Source organism: Alligator mississippiensis, chromosome 1 (assembly GCF_030867095.1).
Source record: "Alligator mississippiensis isolate rAllMis1 chromosome 1, rAllMis1, whole genome shotgun sequence".
Classification (NCBI taxonomy): Eukaryota; Metazoa; Chordata; order Crocodylia; family Alligatoridae; genus Alligator; species Alligator mississippiensis.
The window spans coordinates 454,571,522-454,591,976 of NC_081824.1; the positions used below are offsets into that span (position 1 = coordinate 454,571,522).

A 20,455-nucleotide genomic window follows, 5' to 3' on the forward strand; every position below is an offset into this window, starting at 1 on the left:
GGGTGAAGGAAATTTGTAAAAATTCTATACAAGTGCAGGAATACCACTGAAGAAAGAAAAGCATCTATACAATTTTCACACCTGATCATATCACTGATTTTTTTTGCACTGCCTTCCACCACCTCTAAGTAATGGGCAAAATGTCCAAAGTATATAAAGGAAAAAACAATTGCAATGGAATAAAAAGAAATAAGGTTCCATTTGGCATGATGACCAACCACTCTGTAGAAAACCAAAGTGTGTTGGAGGTTTTTATTTTTCAAATAAAGAGATCAGATTCATAGATAATCTACTACTTTTTCTGGAATATCTTTTTTCAAATAAAACTAAAAATTTAGGTGGTGCTACGACTATAGGACAACATTTTTATTATGCAAATACAGGAATTCAGAACGAGGTCACTGAGGGGTTTTAGTGACAATCTGAATGACACATTTTCGATTAACTTATGGGCTTTATTATTTTAAGTAAACAAAAGTGAGTAACGACAGCTCTCTGAAGGTTTTCTTTTTAGCATTTTAGATTGTAAAATTTGAACTTTGTAATCAGATCAAATACCTAAATAACATCAGGTGTAAGAATGTGGGTATATATGGAACACTATTTTGTATTACCATATTCTAAATGCTCATCACGGAGATCCTTACACATACAGAGAAAAACAATCTTTATTAATTCCTGTTTTCATAAGTGAAAACAAGAACTAGTGAGCATGCTGATTATGTTTAAATCACCTGAAATGATATTTATGCCTTACATACCCTCTTTCCCCTTCATTCCCACACCAGACACTTCACAGGTCTTTAACTGAGTCAGGGAATGGCTCACAGACCTATTTGACACATGAAAAACAGTGGCACAGAAAAAATGAGCCCAAGGCCACACAGAAAAACTGTCACAGAGCAGGAACTTAATCAAGGTCACCCAGAGATTAGTGCCCCAACCACTAAACCAACCTTCCTGTTGAATCATAGAATGAAGTGGACAGCAACTACAAGTGCTATTCATTGGTCATAAAGTACATGTTTAATTGCTGACAACTTTGTGTTGCTTTGGTTATTTTTCAGGCCCTTTTACAACGAACCATTTATTTAATATAAAAATTGAATCCCAGACCCTGTATTAATGATCACAAGAGATACTTAATATGATCAAGTCTGGCCTGGGGAGATTATGGATATATTCAGGGTTGGGGGAAAGTGCTGACCAATTTACATTAAAATATACATTCTCCAAATGGTAACTACAAGCTTATATCAAATGCTTCTGTTTAACTGGCACAGAAAACTTGAGATCATTCATAAAATACAGAATGGAAGTACTGCAACTGAGGTGAGTTAATTACACAGCTCACAATTTATGAAGATGTGAGACAAGGATCACAGTAGCAATCAGGACCAAGTTCCTATGTTATTTGAACCCCACAACATCATTAAAAAGTGACCTGAAAAAGTGGGGAGAAAAGTATTTCTGTCTTTTAGTAATATACTTAATATGTGATAATATATGTGAATATATACTATATACAGTAATGTGCAATAATATACTTATAATAATATATAATACTACACTTAATTTAATAATAATATATTTGTAGATTTTGTCTTGCTGTCATCCAGAAGTAACCTTATTGTTATAAAGACATGCCTGGCTTTCTTTAGAATGCAAAGACTTTTCCACTTGTTTTTAAAAGTTCCTATTCTGTTCTTATATTGGAAATGTAGGTCTGGTTAATCATGAAAGGCTTTGAAAACTGGCACACTGGTAAGATTATTAAATCATTAAGTAACAAGTACATGAAACATGATTAACTTGAGAGTGGAAATGATTTTTAACTTAGTGTGCTTAAAATTCTCTTTCTGTTTTGTTAACAACTGTTTAACTCAAGCATGAGAGAGAAGATGTCTTTCCTATGAATTTAACACCCACATTAAAAAAAAAAGGCTGAAAATGCTTCCAAACTAGAAAAATCCTCAAAGGCTGAGAAAATGCCTTACAGTGAGAGACTTGAAGAGCTCAATCTGTTTATCTTATCAAACAGAAGATTGAGAAGAGATCTGATTACAGTGTATAAGCACCTTCCTGGGGAGAAGAGCTCTTTAATCTGGCAGAGAAAAGCTTAACAGGAACCAATGGCAGAAAGCTGAAGCCAGACAAGTTAAAATTAAAAATAAGGCATACGCTTTAACAGAGAAGTGATTAGCTACTGGAACCAAGTGCCAAATGGCATGGTGAATTCTTTTCTCCTTGTCTTCCTAACAAAACCAGATGCCGTCTTAGAAGATATTGGCCCAGCAGAAGTTATGTGTTCATCAAATGCAAGTTACTGAGTCAATTCAGGAGTCAGCTAGGGTTCGCTGGGCATGTCTACATGAGATGCTTTATTGCACAGTAGACTAATCTACTACACCGTAAAGCATCACCATCTACATGTACGCACCATTTACTGCACAGTAAATTAGTCTACTATGCAGTTAGCTACTACCTGTAAATACAGGTGCGTATGTGTAGATGCTGACCAGGAGCTCTCAGTCAGCCACAATGCCAGGGGGGCACAGGGGTAGGGAACTCCTACAGTCCTGGTGCTACTAAACTGAGTGGTGCCAGGATGGGGTAGCCCTCTGCCCCCCACTGTCCCAGTGCTACTTGGCTCCCAGTTCCCCACAGGAGCTGGGAGCCAGACAGTGTCAGGACTGGGGAGCTCTCTGCTTCCCCACCCAAGGGGGTTGGCTGGGAGCTGTCCTGTTTGTGGGGCAGCTCTCAGCCAACCTCTACCTGGGTGGGGAAATCCTCAAGCAGCCTGGGGCTGGCTGGAGAAATCCTTGAGCAGCTGGGGGCTGCTCAGGAGCTGTGACACTTCTGGGACACCCCTCCCAATGTGCAGGGGACCAGGAGACAGTTGTTGTAGCTGGTAGAGCTCTCCTGGCCCTGTGCGCATCAGGACCAGCCCCATGCTCCTGACCAGCCTGCAGGCTAGCACCCTGGGGGACCCTGGAGCACCCCGGCAGCTGCAGGGTGGCAGAGAAGGGTAGGAGCCCTGTTCTGGCTGCTCCTGTTGAGAGAAGACTTGCTCCCAACAGGGAGCATATGTAGATGTGCTCCCAGGGAAGGCCTACTGTGCAGTATTTTACTATGCAGCATTGACAACATTTTATAACATTAACAGCAACAGCACGTGTAGACATGGCCACTAAGTTTCAATAAGGGCCTGGTTTGCATGGGAGGTCAAATGAGCAAACAGTTTCTCCTGCCCTTTAATTTATCACTCTGAGCATGCGTCTAATAACTGATCACCCAATTCAAATCATCTATTTCTGATATTTGTGAGGTAAAAACATGGAGGGGTACAAACTAAAAAATCCAAAAAAACCAGTCCTTTCAAGGGCATCTTTTTAAAAGAAAATAAAAGCAAATACTGTCACAAACCTAATTTTTATTTCCTCTGCAGGTCACCTTTACCCTGAATTAAAAATCGAATATGAGGCTGTATACAGGCTCTTTGCATTCTTGTGTGAAGGATTCTTGCTCATTTTAATCACAAAATTATCTATTTTGTCTCCTCTCTTGCTGTTGAAAGTAATTTTAATCAGAAAAAAAGAACTTCAGAACTGTGGTTCTAGAAAGTCACTGACATTAAAAGAAGGATCACAGAAGCATTTTAAGTTTCCTGCCGAATAATTTTGGATGGGTCTTTGCTCCACATATACCTTGACACTTTGTGCCTTAGCAAGTGCAAATGGCACATGAAAAAGCCACAGTAATTTGCAGTAATATCCCCAAGCACTACAGAATCATCACTGTAAGATAAAGCCCTTTGGAACATTACATTATAATGCAAATCTTTATGCTGTTGACAAAGCCTAGCTCCAATCTGATATGAACTCTTTCAGTCCCAGGATGGACAGCTATTCTAAGATGGGCAAGATGAGTACTTCTACTAGTTATGCAAACAGCTGGGAAGTTGCTTAAAATCATACCCCAAAAAACCCAACTTATTTAACTAGTGATAATACACTTAGTCTTTAAAAAGTGCATACATTTCATGATCAAATGAAAAGCTTGCAGATAAACAATTAGATATTCTACCTGAGTTGTTGCAATGTTTGTTCCATCGGTGACCTCCACAGTCATGTTATATATCGACCTCTGCTCTGCATCCAAGGGCTTTGCAATGACAATAGTGCCCATGCCCTTCTCTGCGTCGAAAGAACTATCGAAATTCCCTCCTGATCATTGCACAAAAATACAATTGAATTAGCCATCTCTAGAAACCCACCATTAAAAATATACTAAAAGTGGGTGTATCTATTAACTGACAACCATCTTTTATGGCCTTATGTACACACAGTGCACAGAATGATACTTCTTTGTTCTATCCTAATTTATATTGCAAAGCACAGTTTGTACATTGGAAAACAGATGTCATTAAAATACACTGCAAGAAATATTCAGCAATATATTTAAGTGAGGCATAATTGAGTCTATAAAAAGATTTAAATGGCTATAAACCCACAAGACTTATGCCCTTGCAATTTCTGTAATGAACAAACACATTTTTGGGGCATAAAAATAATTTTAAGGGCTTTCAATCCTGCAAATGTTATTTGTGTGAAACTCCAATTAATGCCAGTGGGTGCTAAGACTAAACGCTGGGCTTTTAAAATGAGTATTATTATAAATTTGCAAAATGCAAATAGAGGAGTGTTACATTAATTTCAAGGACACGGGTAAATAACTGGTAGTAAAGGTCAAATTAGTCTTTCAGAAATAATTTTGACAGGATAAGCTGTTTTTCTTTCTTAAAAAAAAAACAACCCCAAAAGCCCACACATTAGAATCACTCTTGTTCTGCATTTTAAATCAGACCTGTTCTGAAACTAATACGATCTTGTCCTGCCAAACTAAATTTCGTGCAGCAGTGCAAAAAATATTTCAGCGTCTCAGAAAAAAAGAAAAAAAAAACTTCAAAAAAGTATGGGAAAGCCATAAAAAACTTGACAGTACAGGGTTACAAAGACCATTCAGCCACGTTTGATAGGTTAGAACTGCTGATGGCGCTCCAAAGTAGAAATGTTGCTGTATTTTTTCCCATTCGCTCCAACATAGAGTTTATTATGATTTCAGCTGCGAGATTTTTTTTGGAGGACTGGGACAGGGAGAAGGAAGAATAAAAGAGGGCTGGGGAATAGATCTGTAAGCTATTTTAATTAACTATCAATACAATTGCAGGAGCTCTATTCTCTAAAGGCCCAATCCAGCGAAGTGCAGAGTATCTTTGAGTCCCATTGATTTTAATGGCATTCAAAAACCTGTCAAGAGCAGCCTAGCCCTCTTGAGATCAATTCCACAAGTGAAAAATTTTACTCCACTGATTAATTTCTTTCTTGCTCCATACTGTTATTGAATGGCTGCTATGTTAGTGTAAAACTGTTACCTCTTTTTATATTTGTTGGAAGGACGTGATGGGAGGAAAAGGGTTTCTAATTTTCTCTGTAAGACTTGTATCTTATTATGCTGATCAATTGACCACAATTACCTTTCATAAATAGTCACTTATTTAATGAAGGGAGAAAGATTTCAGAAATATTGTTCACTGAATGCAGAAACATAGGGGAATGTTGTACCTGAACAGAGTGGACACCTTAAACTATCTGTGCCAGGAACTGGCAAGGCAAAAATCACTCTACCCCAAATTTCCTAGAATGGAGAAAGCAATACCTTATCTCACCTTGGGCACAAGCTATTCCAATAACAGGGTGTATATGGGAGAAGACAGGACTGCACCCCTACCTGCCCTAGTTGCACATAGGATCAGAGTTTGTAGCTAAGCAAGGGTGCAATAAGTGAACTCCCTCTTCTCATTGGGGTGCTCCATAGGAATCATAGCTCCTGCAATGAGCCAAGCACTGAGCTACATCTATTACCCAATGTCATCAATCACTGAAAACCTGACATTTGATCAGATGTGATTTAAAATCAATGAAAGCACTGCTTACTCTCCACCCCTCCTTCTGAACTGCCAAACCACTACTGTTGTATACACTTAACAATATAACATTGCTAGGGAAGATAACTGTCCTTGGCATTTAATCAAAATTATGGACATATCAAGGTACTTGAAATTGCTATGAGATTATACGTTTAGACTATCTTTTACATTAACCTAAAAGAGAAAGATGTTATATCCCCATTACTGTGTTTAATTGAATTGCTTAGGAAGTACTGTACCATGAAAATTAACTGAAAAAAGAATCTTTTGAAGAAGAGAGTAGGCAGATTCTTGCAAGGAATTTTGTGCCGAAATGAAGCTAGCCTTGGGACAGCATGCATTTTACAAAGATAATGTTTCATACTGATAACCACGAGAAATAAAATTAAAGACTATGCTTCAAGATACTTAATAGCCATCATAATGAGCAATCAAAAATTATATGCTATCTGCATATACTTCCAAGGAAACCCTGTCTTTAAAACTTCCAAAAAGTTATAACTTAAGATATAACTTTCAAGTTAAACTTCTAAGAAGTTTCAAAGCCTTGGCTGGGATGATCTAGTTGGGGACAGTCCTGCTTTGAGCAGGGGGGTGGACTAGATGACCTCCTGAGGTCCCTTCCAACCCCAATTTTCTATGAGTCTATGATAAATGGCCTGATTTTGTCCTAAGGTTCATGATCATTTTGAGCTCTGCTAAGAGCAAGGTCCAGATTCATGGGTAGGTTGTATCTGACATGCTGTACCGGACAGCTGTAGGCAATGCAGAATCAGTCACTTGATCTCACTTTTGGAAGTGACCTCTTATCCAGCCTGTGACATTTGAACTGTGCTTCTCTTTCAGAATTTAACCAGAGGCAGCTCAGATTTGTCTAAAAGGGTTCTGGGGCTAGGCCATACCCCATCCGCTGGCCCCTGTCAACACTTCCAAAGGTGAACTTGAAGATTAAATTAGAAAAAAACATTTAGCAGCCTATACAAATGTATTATATGCATATATGCATGGAGCAGAAAGTGGCCAGCAAAGAAGCACCAAAAGGAATTATGGTGGATGAGTTAAATTTAGGGCTGGATGTCTCCCAAAGGAAAACATAAATAAGCTTCCTTTCTGGAAACTGTCCGCTCCCAAAGTCCATGAGCAATGCAGAAATAATACCATATTCACTTGCATACAAACCTGACTTTTCCCCATAAATTGAAAACTCAGGTGCCTGTTTAAAGCTAAGAAGCTGATTCCTATGTTGGAATGGAAGAATGGGGATGCCTGAATGGCTGCTGGGGGCTCTGCTTTCAGGACAGGTGGGGTTCAGTCATCAGTGGGCACATTTACACGAGCAGTCATCAGTGGGCATATCTATACGAGATGCTACCTCACCATAGTTATGAGCTACAGTGATGTAGCTACCGCACAAAGGTTTTAGAAACTCTGTTTGTTAACGTGATTGCATTATGAAAACATAAGTGGTAAGCTCTGACACTTTGTAAAAATTAAGTTATGGAAGATAGGCTTGGAATGGGCTGGGTGGCATGCTGCCCTGGGATATAACTTGGTGAACTATGAGAGACTTGGATAAGCCTATGTTTAAATGCTATTGGGTAAGTCTACACAGTACTTTCCAAACTGTCACATACAGATCAGGAACGTGGAAAATATTCATGAAGTTAAGGACTCCTTGGCACCTCAGAGGAGTGCCGCAGTTTATTTAGGCAGACAAGGTTCCTTGGGTGAATTTGATATCTTTTATTAGACCAACCCAAATAGTTGGAGAATAGTTATTAAGCAAGCTTTCGAGTTCCAAAACCCTTCATCAGGCTAAGGAAGTTTCAGCAGTTGGTGTGTGCTCTTCCTGGATGGCAGTTTATTTAGGGCTTTTTTCATTAAAGCCAAGAGTCAAACACAGAGAGGATATGGGACCAGGCCCAAGTACAGAAGACCCTGTGTACTGGAGGACAGAGAAGAGGCTCGTCAATATTTTATGAGCTCTATGTAGTACAGGCTTCTTGATCAACATGATGTGGTGAATATGAAGGCTCCTTGTAGCATACAGTGATGGAGGAAAGATAGGAAAGTTAATATAGGACATATGTAAACCTGACTGTTTACAGAGATGTGTTTCTGCCTGGTTACAGGGAATCCTTAACTACATCTTTTGATGGAATATAAATGGATCCAACCGATACCGGTTTACTTCTTTAGGGATGCATCTTGGCTTAAGGGCCACTCTGGGATGAGTATCTGTTAAGGGTTTAGCCAGTTTGTTCTGAGTGGATTAAGAAAGGATTAAGGAGTGCTTTTTTTTCCCCTCCCAAGTGGAACATCCATTTCTCTTTCTGGAGAGGATATTTTAGGTCACCAGATAGTTGCCTTAGGGTTTTAACCTAAAACAGATACACATGCTTCTCTAGAAAGAATTATACCAGATAAAATACGATCACCAAAACCATAACACTATATGCTGGTGCAAAGGGCAGCCCAATGGAGAGGGTCCTGTCTTGCTAGTAGAGATGATTTTCAGAGGCGAGCAACTAAACCTGACATGGGCAGAGTCCAAGAGTTTTTGGATACTTTGGACTTTGTCAAGATGGAGGGAGCTCTTTGGCTTTTTTTTCCCCCCTAACGATCTCTTCCTATGATGGATTTTTTAATTTGCTGCTTAGACGGAGAAATGGCTTCCCTCTTTTGGGACAGTCTTTTCTTAATTGGTCCTATTTTGGGGGCTTGACTATGGAAGGTGGGACTAGATGAGCCCTCTTATACTACTACTTTGTTGGCATGAATTTTAATTTAATATTGGATTCCTGTAAGAGACAGGGCCTTGATCTGAGAGGAAGAGGAGTGCCATTTGGGACACCAAACTCTAGAAAACCATATTTGTCTTACACTGGGAGGGATTTTGTTTACTTCTGCCCCAACATGCGCTAAGATGGATAAAATGGGATGACTGAATGATTGTGCTGTCTGCATTGTCCCTGGCAGAGAATCTGGTACAAAGATGGAAAGTAACCTAAGGATATGATAAAACTGAAGTGCCACTGGTATTTTCAGGAAGAAAAATACAACCCAAGTTTCCAAACTTTGCAGTTTTGACAGATAGAAAGTAAACTTAGGCTAATAACAATGTATCAAGGTCTCTGAATTCAATTGAAGTATTCAGTTAAGCATAACTTATTTTAGAAATATTAGTAACACAACATGCAAAGAAAGGCTTTCATATATCTCTTAGCCTGGTAGGAAAAGAAAGACATTGTAGAGTTATTTTGAATTTCAGCAAAATGGTCAGTAGAAGACTAAGAGCATCTTTACACGTGCTCCAGGGTACAGGGAGGAGTCACTTAAATTAGAGCAGCTATCAGGAACCACTCTAATTAAAGTGCTCACAGGGTCACATGTATTCAGTGTCCCATGCTTCAAAACGGCATCGGGCATGCTTTAACTAAAGCTTGTTGAACAAGCTTTAGTCAAAGCACCCCTGTTGCCATTTTGAAGCTCACAGATGCTGAATACACATGATGCAGTCACTGCTGGAGCATGCTTATTAGCATGCTCCAGCAGCCTTGATTAATTGAGTCTGCTCTGATGTGTTAATTAGCATGCATTGAGCAGATGTCCAGCACGTGTATAGGTGCCCTAAATGCCTTGAATTTGCTGCTAAGAAGGTGAGAATGGGGCAGAAAAAGGAAAGGAAAAAAATCAGGAAATATTTCACACAGTTCTCATAGCAGATAGTTCAAAGAAGGCTAATGAATCACGTTTTTGGCACTGCATGAGAACTGGCAAAATATGATTTATACAGGAATTTTATTAGTAGTAGTGGATCCTGAAATGACTACAATTTAAGCACCTCAGGTAGGAAAGTCCTGCTCTATTATTAAAAGTTGGATGTTCCTTTAAAAGCCTAAAAGGGGATAGAATGAAAGGAGAGAGGGAGACTTATTTGAGTGTCAGAGAAATGCTGTGCAACATGCTACTCAAGCAACAATTAGCACCATGCAGCATAGCTAAGGTGGTCAAAGTAATTATCATATTACCCCGCCACCAATGCAAAGGGGAAAAAGAGAAAGAGACAGTGGGAGGGCTCGGTTTACAGGGGAGGAACATAAAACTTTCACTGGCTTTTATGCCACTGAAAATGAGTTTCTTATCAAACATTGCTTAAATTTAACAAAACCTGAAGAAAACGTGTTCTTGTGTGCATGGCCTTCACAATGCAGTGCTGTGGGATTTCGGAGAGCTGAGAGGCATACTGAACGCATGCTGAAAACAGAAAGCAGGTTGACATTTCAACCATTATTGATCCCTATGTCCCAAATAGAAGGCAGCCGTCTACGTGAAGTGGTAAATTCCAAACACAAGACAGAGTAGCAAGTGGATATCAGGAAAAAAAATAAAATCAGAGTAGAACCCATTCTACTTGGATATTCTGGTTCTCATTTATTTTACGAAGCTAATAAGTATAAAAGGTTAAAACCCCAGGCTCTGAATCAAATCATGCCTTTGTGTAGGCCTGCAGGGCTTTGGCTGAGTTCACTGTGAGAAGTGCATGGAGATTCAAGAATGAAGATTTCTGACTAGGGAAAGGTCACTGCTGCCTTTCAGTGTTGCTCACAAAATGGCAGCCTTGGCTCAACAATCCCAAATGTCTTCCCATATAATCATATCTAGGTCTTAAATGGTGCTTTTCATCACTAAATCTCAAATTACTTTACCATGGACGTATCTCTGTTTTATATACAGGGAAACCAAGGCCCAGAAAAGTGAAGCAATATTGTAATGGGTACAGATTAAAGGCAAACAATATAATCTTAATTTAAAATATTTGCATTATAAATCTCTTCCAGAAAGATTCCATCTTCTTGTTTTGTGATTATACAGAACCTAGCACAATGGCCTCCAGGCCCATGACTGATGCAATGGTAGTGATGAGGAGGATGACAATTATAGGTAATCATAAATGCAGTGTACTAAGTATCTCAGAGGTGCCTGTATTCTGATTAATTCCTATGGAATTTGGGTTTTTAAAAACCTCGTGGAGTGGCTCATCATTTTGAATCATCAGATCCCAAGGGCTGTATGGAAAATGAAGGCTTTTTATTTTAAAGTAAAGTCCAATTTTATAAGTGTTTGAACTCTTTTTGCTGGAAATGCCATATTAAATTGCAAACTAAGGGCTCTAATTACATGGCAGTCTTCATCATCCTATCTTTGGGAAGCAAACATGTTAAGCATTATTATAAGGAATTGTTAGAATGCAAGTAATTATAACAATGCATAAATGTAGCTGAAAAGCAGTGGCCTTCTCTCAGAAGTAGAGCTGAGAGTATTTTAATATGATTGTTGGAATTTGCTGAGGAAAAGACTAAAAGGTGTGAAGGGCAAAGAAGTCCATCAACAGGTTCTAGTAAAAAAAAGGGACAATGACCTGATCCAGAGTGTTCTTTCCCTGGGAGAAAAGTTAGGGTTAGTGAGCCAGAGGAAGGGAATGTAAACATGCAGCTAATAAACTGTATGTAGCATGCTGAAACAATTCAGGGAATGAAAGGGAAGATGTTTATCTTCTTCTCAAGGGGCTAGAAGAAAACCAAGAGCATGCTGGTAGCATAAGGTTTGTTTCTAATGTGGTTAGCACCTCAGAAAGCCTACCACAAATATAAAGAAAAAACATAGCTGTTTCCCTCTCTGATCTGCACAAATTGGCAATAAAAGTCAGAGGAAAATGACTCTGAAAGAATCCCATATATCACAGATGCATTCTCCTCAGTCAGCTCCGGGCCATAACTTTTTGTTTCTGTGGTCTTTTATTTAGCACCTACATCCTACTTGCTGGACCAATCCGCTCAGTTATGTCACTCAAAGTGGCTCTCACAAGATGGCTGTAGCAGAAGCAATGCCGATGGAAGATCCACATGGAAGGACTCAAGGACCCTCAAGGGAGACCTCTTCCACCAGTGCCTCACTGAAAAACTGGCAAATTCTAATCAATAAACAAGTTGAAACAATGTTGGCAGTGATTGCGGTGCCTTCAAGTCCAGCGTCATAAGCACCTGTGAAGAGACACTTGGATTCTCTACCAGGAAACATCAGGACTGGTTTCATGAGAATGACTGGGACATCCAAAAGCTGATCATCTGCAAGCACAAGACCTTTTGTGCCTCGCAGAATGACATCAACTCCATACAAAAGAAACTGAGTCTCTAGCAAGCCAAGGCAGAGGCCCAGAGGAGGACCTGTGATATGAAGAGGGGAATATAAAGTGAAGAAGATTCAACATCCCACTGACATCCATGATATGCATGGGTTTTTCAATGCCACCAAAGCCATCTATTATGATCCAAGCACTCAGGGATCAGGCCCTTTGAGACATAAGGGTGAAGAAGACCTGATCAAGGGAAGGGGAGCCATCAATGCTCATTGGATGGAGTACTTTGAAGACGTTCTCAAACAAGACTCTGTTGTTGATGACAGTGTTCTCAATTCCATGCAGCAAAACCCAGTCAGAGACAATCTCAGGATCCCTCTAACCCTTGATGAGGTGAAGAAAGCCATCAAGCAGATGACAAATGATATGACCCCTGGAGCAGATGGAATCCCTGTTAAAATCTTCAAGCAGTGGGGCAGGGAGATCGCATCACAACTCCATGCCCTCATCTTAAGGATTTGGAATGATAAGGAAATCCCAGATGACCTCAGGGATGCCATGATCGTGATAATCTTCAAGAAAGGAGACAAATCCGACTGGAAGTTACAGAAGGATCGCCTTGCTGTCCACCACTGGGAAGTTCATTTTGAGAACCCTCCTGAACCATTTTGCTGAAGAACTCCTCCCCAAACATCAGTGTGGGTTTAGGGCATCAAGAAGCACAACTGACGTGATCTTCACTGCTTGTCAGCTGCAGGAACATGCTGGGAACAACATAAATATAAACCTCTCTACACAGCCTTTGATCTCACAAAAGCCTTCAAGTCTGTCAACCAAGAAGTGCTGTGGAGGATCCTTCTGAAGCATGGATGTCCACCAAAATTCATCACCATTATCTGCATGCTTCATGATGGTATGTGAATAACGGTTCTAAGTAACAGATCTATTTACAGATCCCTTTGAGGTTAAGATAGGAGTTAAGCAAAGCTGCATCATGGCTCCAACACTTTTTTCGATATTCCTTACCGTGATGCTGCACCTGACCACCAACAAGCTTCCAGTTGGAGTGAACCTAAACTATCAAATGGATGGTAAGCTGTTTCATCTCAGTCAACTCTGAGCCAAATCCCTGATCTCAATCATTGAGCTCTTGTATGCTGATGATGCTGTAATGCATGCTGTCTGACAACCAGACCTTCAGGCAATCATTGACTTCTTTATCGAGGCATACAAGAAAATGGGGCTGATGCTTAATATTCAGAAGACTAACATCCTTCATCAACAAGCTGTTAATGAGTAGTTCCCAGTTCCAGTAAATCAGGTTCACAGTGAGACTCTGGAGAATGCTGACTATTTCCCACACCTCAAAAGCCATCTCTCACAAAAGGCTGCCATCAATTAAGAGATCCAACACTGCCTCAAATGTGCAAGTGTAGCCTTCAGACGCCTGAGGAAACAGGTGTTTGGAGATGGTGATATGATAGCCAAAACCAAGTTCATGTGTATCAAGCAGTTGTGATCCCCACCTTACTGTATGGATCTGAGATGTGGACAATGTATAGGAAATACCTCAAGTCACTGGAGAAGTATCAATGCTACCTGCAGAAAATTCTTCTAATCTAATGGGAAAATACATACACCAACATTAGCATCCTCCCACAAGCAAACACCATGAGCATTGAGGAGATGATCATCCAACATCAACTTACTGAACCTGTCAGGTCATCCAGATGTCTGACTCTAGACTCCCAAAGCAAGTCTTATTCTCCTGGCTAAGTCAAGGAGTACACTCAAGACAAGGACAGAGTAAGCGCTACAAGGATATCCTCAAGGACAACTTGAAAAATATGCAATGTCATTATCAACTTGTGGGAGACTATGACCCAGAATTGCCCCATATGGAGGAAGAGTCTTCTGCAATGACCTCGGTACTTTGAAACCTTATAATGACAACGGGAGATGGAAAAGCAGGAGCTGCAGAAACAGTGTATCATAGACTGAAACAAGAATCTGGGACCACCCACCCTGCACAGAAACATATGCCTAAAACACATGTCCTAGTTGAACCAGGTGCTTGTGTCTATTGATCCTGGATCAGTCTTGTCAGCCATCTTTGGATCCAAAGATAAGTCAATCATGGAAGACAATCATTCTGGACTGTGAGGAATTGCTAAAAAGAAGACTTCCTACTTGTTCATTTACCAAACAATACCTTGCATTTATATACAATGTCTTTCATCATATCAGTGTACAGATATGTTGGAGGAAACCACCTATAAAGAAACTGAGGTTACAGAGACCTGTCTTTTAGTGAGTTGTCCAAAATTACCCAGTGAACTGGTGACAGAGCTGGAAACCACAATCCAGCAATAGTGACTCCTTCTTCCCTATTCCACAGGCAAAACAACGCACCTCCTTTGCTCTTTTTGCTGGTATCCACATGACTACTGCACTTGCCTTTCCATTTTAATGCCACCACTGTGATGACCTCTCTGATTTTTTACCAGCTGCACTTGCTTTCCCTTTCCCTATCTGTAAAAGCCCTTTTATGGAAGGCAATTTTGTGGTTGAAATCTCATGTTGAAACGTATTCCTCTTTTTCAGCATACATTCATGATGAGTTTTTGGTGGCTCCGTTTTTAACCCACATGCTGACGCATCTGACGCTGCTTTGCTTTTTAAATGAGTGGCACTGAACCATGTAAAGTTTGAATTAATTTTTTGATAAATTGTGAAAAAATCTATGAATTAAAAGGATAATAATTGGATATGAAAGCGGTAATAGCTGTCATAGAAAAGAACGTATCAAATCCATGTGCTGCATTTCATCCTGTCACAGGCACTTATGAAAGATGTAATAGAAATTGTTTCAAAGAATTCGCAAAAATACAAGGCAGCTTGGATAAGCTGTATTTTAGCAAATGTGTTTGCGCTAAGGGTACCTTCTGTTGAACAGTTCTGCCCACAAGCTGTCTGTAGAATATAGAACATCTCTCGAGCATGCTTGCCACCTTGAAGCAGGGCAGTCGGAAGCAGAAAAAAAAGAACAGAATGCAGAAAAAAAGGTGAAGAAAAGAGAGAAATGAGGGACAGCAAGTCTAAGTACCATAAATACATTAAGAAATGAGATTAGCAAAGTATGACAATAGAATTTAAATGACAGACAACATTAAGATTGCAGTAAATAACATACTATGAAAAAAAAACAATTCAGCCATACAGCGCTTTCTTTTCAGCTTAGCTAGAGTCATAACAAAAGCATGGGTATCTTTATAAGTATTATTATATTAAAATAGGCATTTTCATTTCAGCATTACAAAGGTATTCTTAATTTGAGTGATAATTCATTGTTAGTTCTCTTGGGGTCAAAACCATACTTCTTCCCTTGCCTTTTGTTCATGGCACTGCCTACAAACTTACCAACTATATCAAACCACAAAGGGATGTTAGAAGGTTGCACAGAAACCACTCCCACAATTTCAGTTACTTTATCACTTTCCATGACAGTGAAGTTGTAGAAGGGCTCATCAAAGGTCAGTGGTACAGGAGAGGGTGCCGGTTTCTTAATCCATTCAATATGCAGGCGTGCAGTTGCTGACTTTTGGGGTCGTCCATTGTCCACTGCTTTTATCTGTTATGCATAGAGAAAATATATGTGGCATTAAGCATATTGCTCTGTCAGCAAGTTTCACGAATACTTCTGCTAGGCAAGCTGAGCTGGTTGGATAATGGTCTTTTTTCCTATGGAAACTTTCAACAAAATCCTTTCATCAACATCTTCTATGATATTTTGACTTTTCAGGTGTCAAAACAAGAAAAAAAAAATCTGATTAAAAATTGTTGCTTGGTGTCTCGTGGGGAGTCGTAATTCAGGTTCTGCCGACTCCTCTATGGGCAAGGCTCCCTTGTCAGACATTTTCCATGATGCAATGCAGTCTCTTCTCATTGCAACAGGTAATTGTTGCATGATGGAAGTCATGAACTGCGACATCAAGGGAGATGTTGTTTGTCTGCAGACTCCTGCAGATCTCCTCCTATGGAGGAGAACGGGGGCATACTGTAACAAACCAAACTATAACATATTGAGGCACTATGGCAGCATATCTGAATTGAAATATTTCCCTGAATGCAGTACAAGTGAAACAAGAGACTGCCTCCAACACAGTTCCAAGCCCCATTCTAGTCAGCTCTTAGCTCCACAACTCTTAATTTTTTTTGAGGGCCATGCTTCCCAATAGTTCTCTGACTGTGTCCTTACATCATCTACTCCACTTAGTGGAGGTTTCTCCAGCTGCTCTTTCTGTCTTTCCATCACTTTCTTTTCTTTCACTAGCACACAAGCCTTCACAAAACAATAAGTATGGAATCTCCTCTACTCACATATGCTTTGTATGTATTTGTGTTTTGAGTTACAATATGGCCCTGTGTTGGGGTGTGGATCATTGTAGTTTCAGCTATTTTGTTCAATAAAGACAGAAAAAATTAAAACCAAAGAAGAAAATAATAATCATTTTGAGAAATGGGGGGAAATAATCCAAAAGACAGTTACCGGAATGAGTCTCTCTGTTCTACTTCTCTCTTCTCAACAATGTTTTCACAATTTCCCTCAATTAAGTGTTAATACTCGTAGGAGTTAATACTGGCTAATACTATTAATACTGGCTGAGAATCTGGACACTATATTTCTGATGTGTACAATGCTGTGTTGATTCTTGCCCAGAATGGTTTAGAAACTAACAGCAGGATAGATACCAACAAAGAGCTGAGTAAACAAAGGGTGGCAAGTGGGTTTCCAAAATAAGTTCATATGGGGGCTTTGGTTAATGATGCTAATGTTGTCAAAGTTCAATGAGTTTTCTTCCATAAACTGTAGATGTTTATGCATATATATGATGTTCATGTCAGTAAATACCATTATTGTGACTGTAAAAGGCTGGCTGTAGTTCCTTGGAATACCTTTTACTGATGTTCTTGCTGGAAAATAGGTTATCCTCCCCTTATAGGGGATGCCATAGTTTAAAGTATTATGCGTAAAAGTGCCAAATGAAATTTGATGGCTGAAGTAGGGGGCTGTCAGAGCTTCTGACTTTGTTCAACTAAGCCCAAAAGTTTGGAAAATGCTGGGTTATCTGAATCTAAAAACAAAATTGAGGAAGCTTGATACCATTCTTGGATTTAAGAGAGGTGGGCCTTTGGAAGAAGTAGTCTACAGTGTGGGCTGAGCAGTTCAGAAGTTGGAACTGAGAGAAGCACGTAACATTATGCTTAGCTTTTTAGTGTTATAACACTTTACTGTCAATAAAGCTGAATCCAAGGAAATGAGATCTAGGTCTACTCAGTTAGAGCCATGAAATGCCTCTGCTTACAGTACTGTTTACCCTGACTCCTATATCACTTATAGAATCATAGAAAATTAGGGTGGGAAGGGACCTCAGGACATCATCTAGTCCTGCTCAAAGCAGGACTAGTCCCAACTTAGACTGGACATCAGGAAGAACTTCTTCACAGTTAGAGTGGCCAAGGTCTGGAACGGGCTTCCAAGGGAGGCAGTGCTCTCCCCTACCCTGTCTTCAAGAGGAGGTTAGATGAGTATCTAGCTGGGGTCATCTAGACCCAGCACTCTTTCCTGCCTATGCAGGGGGTCGGACTCGATGATCTATTGAGGTCCCTTCATCTATGAATCTATGAAAAAAATTATATCATCCCAGCCAAGGCTTTGTCTAGCCAAGTCTCCAAGGATGAAGATTCCACAATCTTTGTGGGTAACCTGTTTCAATGCTTTCTACCCTCCTCATGAGAAAGTTTTTCCTTATGTCTAACCTAAACTTCCCTTGCTGAAACTTGACACCATTGCTCCTTGTTTTGCCATCTGCCACCACTGAGAAAAGTTCAGCTCCATCCTCTTTGGAACCCCCTTCAGGTAGTTCAAGGCTGCTATTAAATCCCCTCTCAGTTTTCTTTTGTCCAGACTAAATAAGCCCAGTTCCCCCAGGCTTTCCTAAACATTTCTGTTGCCCTCTGCTGGATTCTCTCCATTTGTTCATATCCTTTCATGAAGATGTTAAACAAGGAGACATAAAACATTGATCCTTGTGTCACTAGACACCTGTGCCAACACTTCATTGTCCATCCCTCTTCTTTGTTTAGAGGCCTGCCATCAATAGTTTTCAACCACCCTAGGGTGCTCCAGAACATACAACTCATTTCAATTCTTGATCTACTGTACTATAAAAAGTGACTTATATCCATGTAAATTATTCATGTCCCCTTACAAGAATAAACTCCATAAAAATAAGGACCTATGCCAGAAGCTCTTCCATACAAGGGGAGACTGCATCCCTTTAGCTATACCAGGATAGTTAAACCAATACAACATTTGTGTGTAAACAAATTCTCATTTTTATTATGTGCATTATATAGACATAACTAATGCTTTGAAGACTAACTCTTCGAACAGCCCTAAGAATAATTCACTAAGGACATTTATACACATACATTTTCACGCTCCAACACGCTGGTGATTCAGCACATCAGAGCAGACTCAGTTAACTGAGTCTGCTTCATACGTGAGCTGATGTGCACTGCACTGCATCATGTGCAGTTATATATGTTGCGAAACGTGCACAAGTGTGCAGAAAACAGCGGTGGTGCACTTTTGAACTAAAACACCTTTGACGTGTTTTAGTTCAAAAGTGCACCACCGCCATTTTCTCAGCACTGATGCGCATTTCACCACTTATGCAACTGCATGTACTGAAGTGCCTGGCGCTGCAGCACAAACATGTCTACAAATGCTCTAAGTGCTATAGCATGAGAGTGTTTCAAGTTGCAAACTCTTTTGTTTGCTAGTTATGCATGAAGAGTTCTTAACACATTCAGTTCTTATATATGACTCATAAGTTAGGCAAAACTGTGTAATATTACTTGTACTAGTTTAAAATAAGAAATCTATTCTTGAAATGTTGTGAGCTCTGGATGGTGAAAGAATTCTTACTGTTAAGATGTCGTAACTCCCTGCTGTGAACTGCTTTCTGGAGGAAACAGTCCCAGTTTTAGGATCAATAAAAAATTTCCCATCATCATTTCCATCCACGATACTGTAGGAGATTTCTGCATTTGGGCCTTCATCCTTGTCAAATGCAAATGCTCTGTAGATAGGCTCCCCTCTTTTCTTACGGTCTCTCTCTGGCAACTTGATTTGATAGACTTTCTCTGGAAACTGTGGCTTGTTATCATTTTCATCCAGAACTTGAACAACCACCCAGACAGTAGATTGCTTGGGGGAGACGCCGCCATCTGTGACCGTAACCTGGATAATGATAAGACAAAGGTAACAATTATTCAGTATAAATCTAAAGGAATGTTGTAAGTGGGTGGAAGGACTTGGAAGAGGGGGAAAGAAAGACCACCTCACTGGCAGTCTGCAAATGTTTTGCTTTAATAAATAATCTTTACAATAAGAAATCAAAGAAATGCACCCTAGTGAATAAAAATAGCCAGGGGAGGAAAAAAAAAGTCCAGTTGGGGGTTCAAACTTAGGGCTTTCACCCTAAGTAGGTACAGAAGGTATGGGCCTATTGCCCAAACCACAATCCCCTGATTTTCTCTAAAGTAGCCCTTGGTCATTTATGCCAACTGGAAAGGAAGCTGAGTTGGAATTGACCCTATGCTCACAAGGGGATTATGAAGGGCTCCAGCATGATTGCAAACATTTTTCAGAAGTTTTCTAAGCGGTACACAGAAGATGAGAGGTGAGTTTTTTATAGCATTTACGACAAATTTAATATGTTTCTTCTTGAATTCTGAAAGGAATGCTGTCATTTTTTCATTCATTACCTACACTTTGACAGCTCATTAATCCTAAACCTGCTTTATATGGCTGTAATGGGCACAGAGATGCATATATCACTATAACAAAACCAGAAACATACTTAGTAAAAAATTCTGCTGCACTGGATGCACAGTATAGCAAGCTGACAGGAATAAGAAGTATAGTCTGAGGGGAAAATGTTAATTAGTAATTTAGCAAAGACGTAAAAACAGAATTACTAATAATTTTAGTATGAAATATTTTGAAAATGAAATGATCCAAGATCAACAAGAATTCAAGAGATTCAAGAATACTCTTTTAAAAAATATTCAATCTATATGTTATCCAAGATCCTGTTCTCCCTGCTCCCATTCCCAGCCCCGTCTTCAACTGGGATTTTAAAAAGGAGAGAAATGAGGCAGAAAGCTACTCCTGTTTGCACGAAAGAAGTTTGGATTTCACTTTCAACTAAATCTGCTAATATGCCAATTCCCACAGTAGCAATTTTTGATGGTGG

The 20,455-nt window shown here is 39.7% G+C and overlaps 1 protein-coding gene across 6 annotated transcripts in view; it reads right to left on the bottom strand.

Moving 5' to 3' along the window:
* FAT3 (FAT atypical cadherin 3) overlaps window positions 1-20,455 on the bottom strand; it is a 641,536-nt gene that overhangs the window by 146,554 nt on the left and 474,527 nt on the right. For all 6 annotated transcript variants that reach the window (XM_059721693.1, XM_059721676.1, XM_059721685.1 and 3 more), the window contains exons 5-7: window positions 19,123-19,437; window positions 15,549-15,759; window positions 4,087-4,226 (exon numbers count right to left, since the gene is read on the bottom strand). In XM_059721693.1, the coding sequence (XP_059577676.1) occupies window positions 4,087-4,226; window positions 15,549-15,759; window positions 19,123-19,437 (666 nt within the window). The remainder of the gene's footprint in view (window positions 1-4,086; window positions 4,227-15,548; window positions 15,760-19,122; window positions 19,438-20,455) is intronic.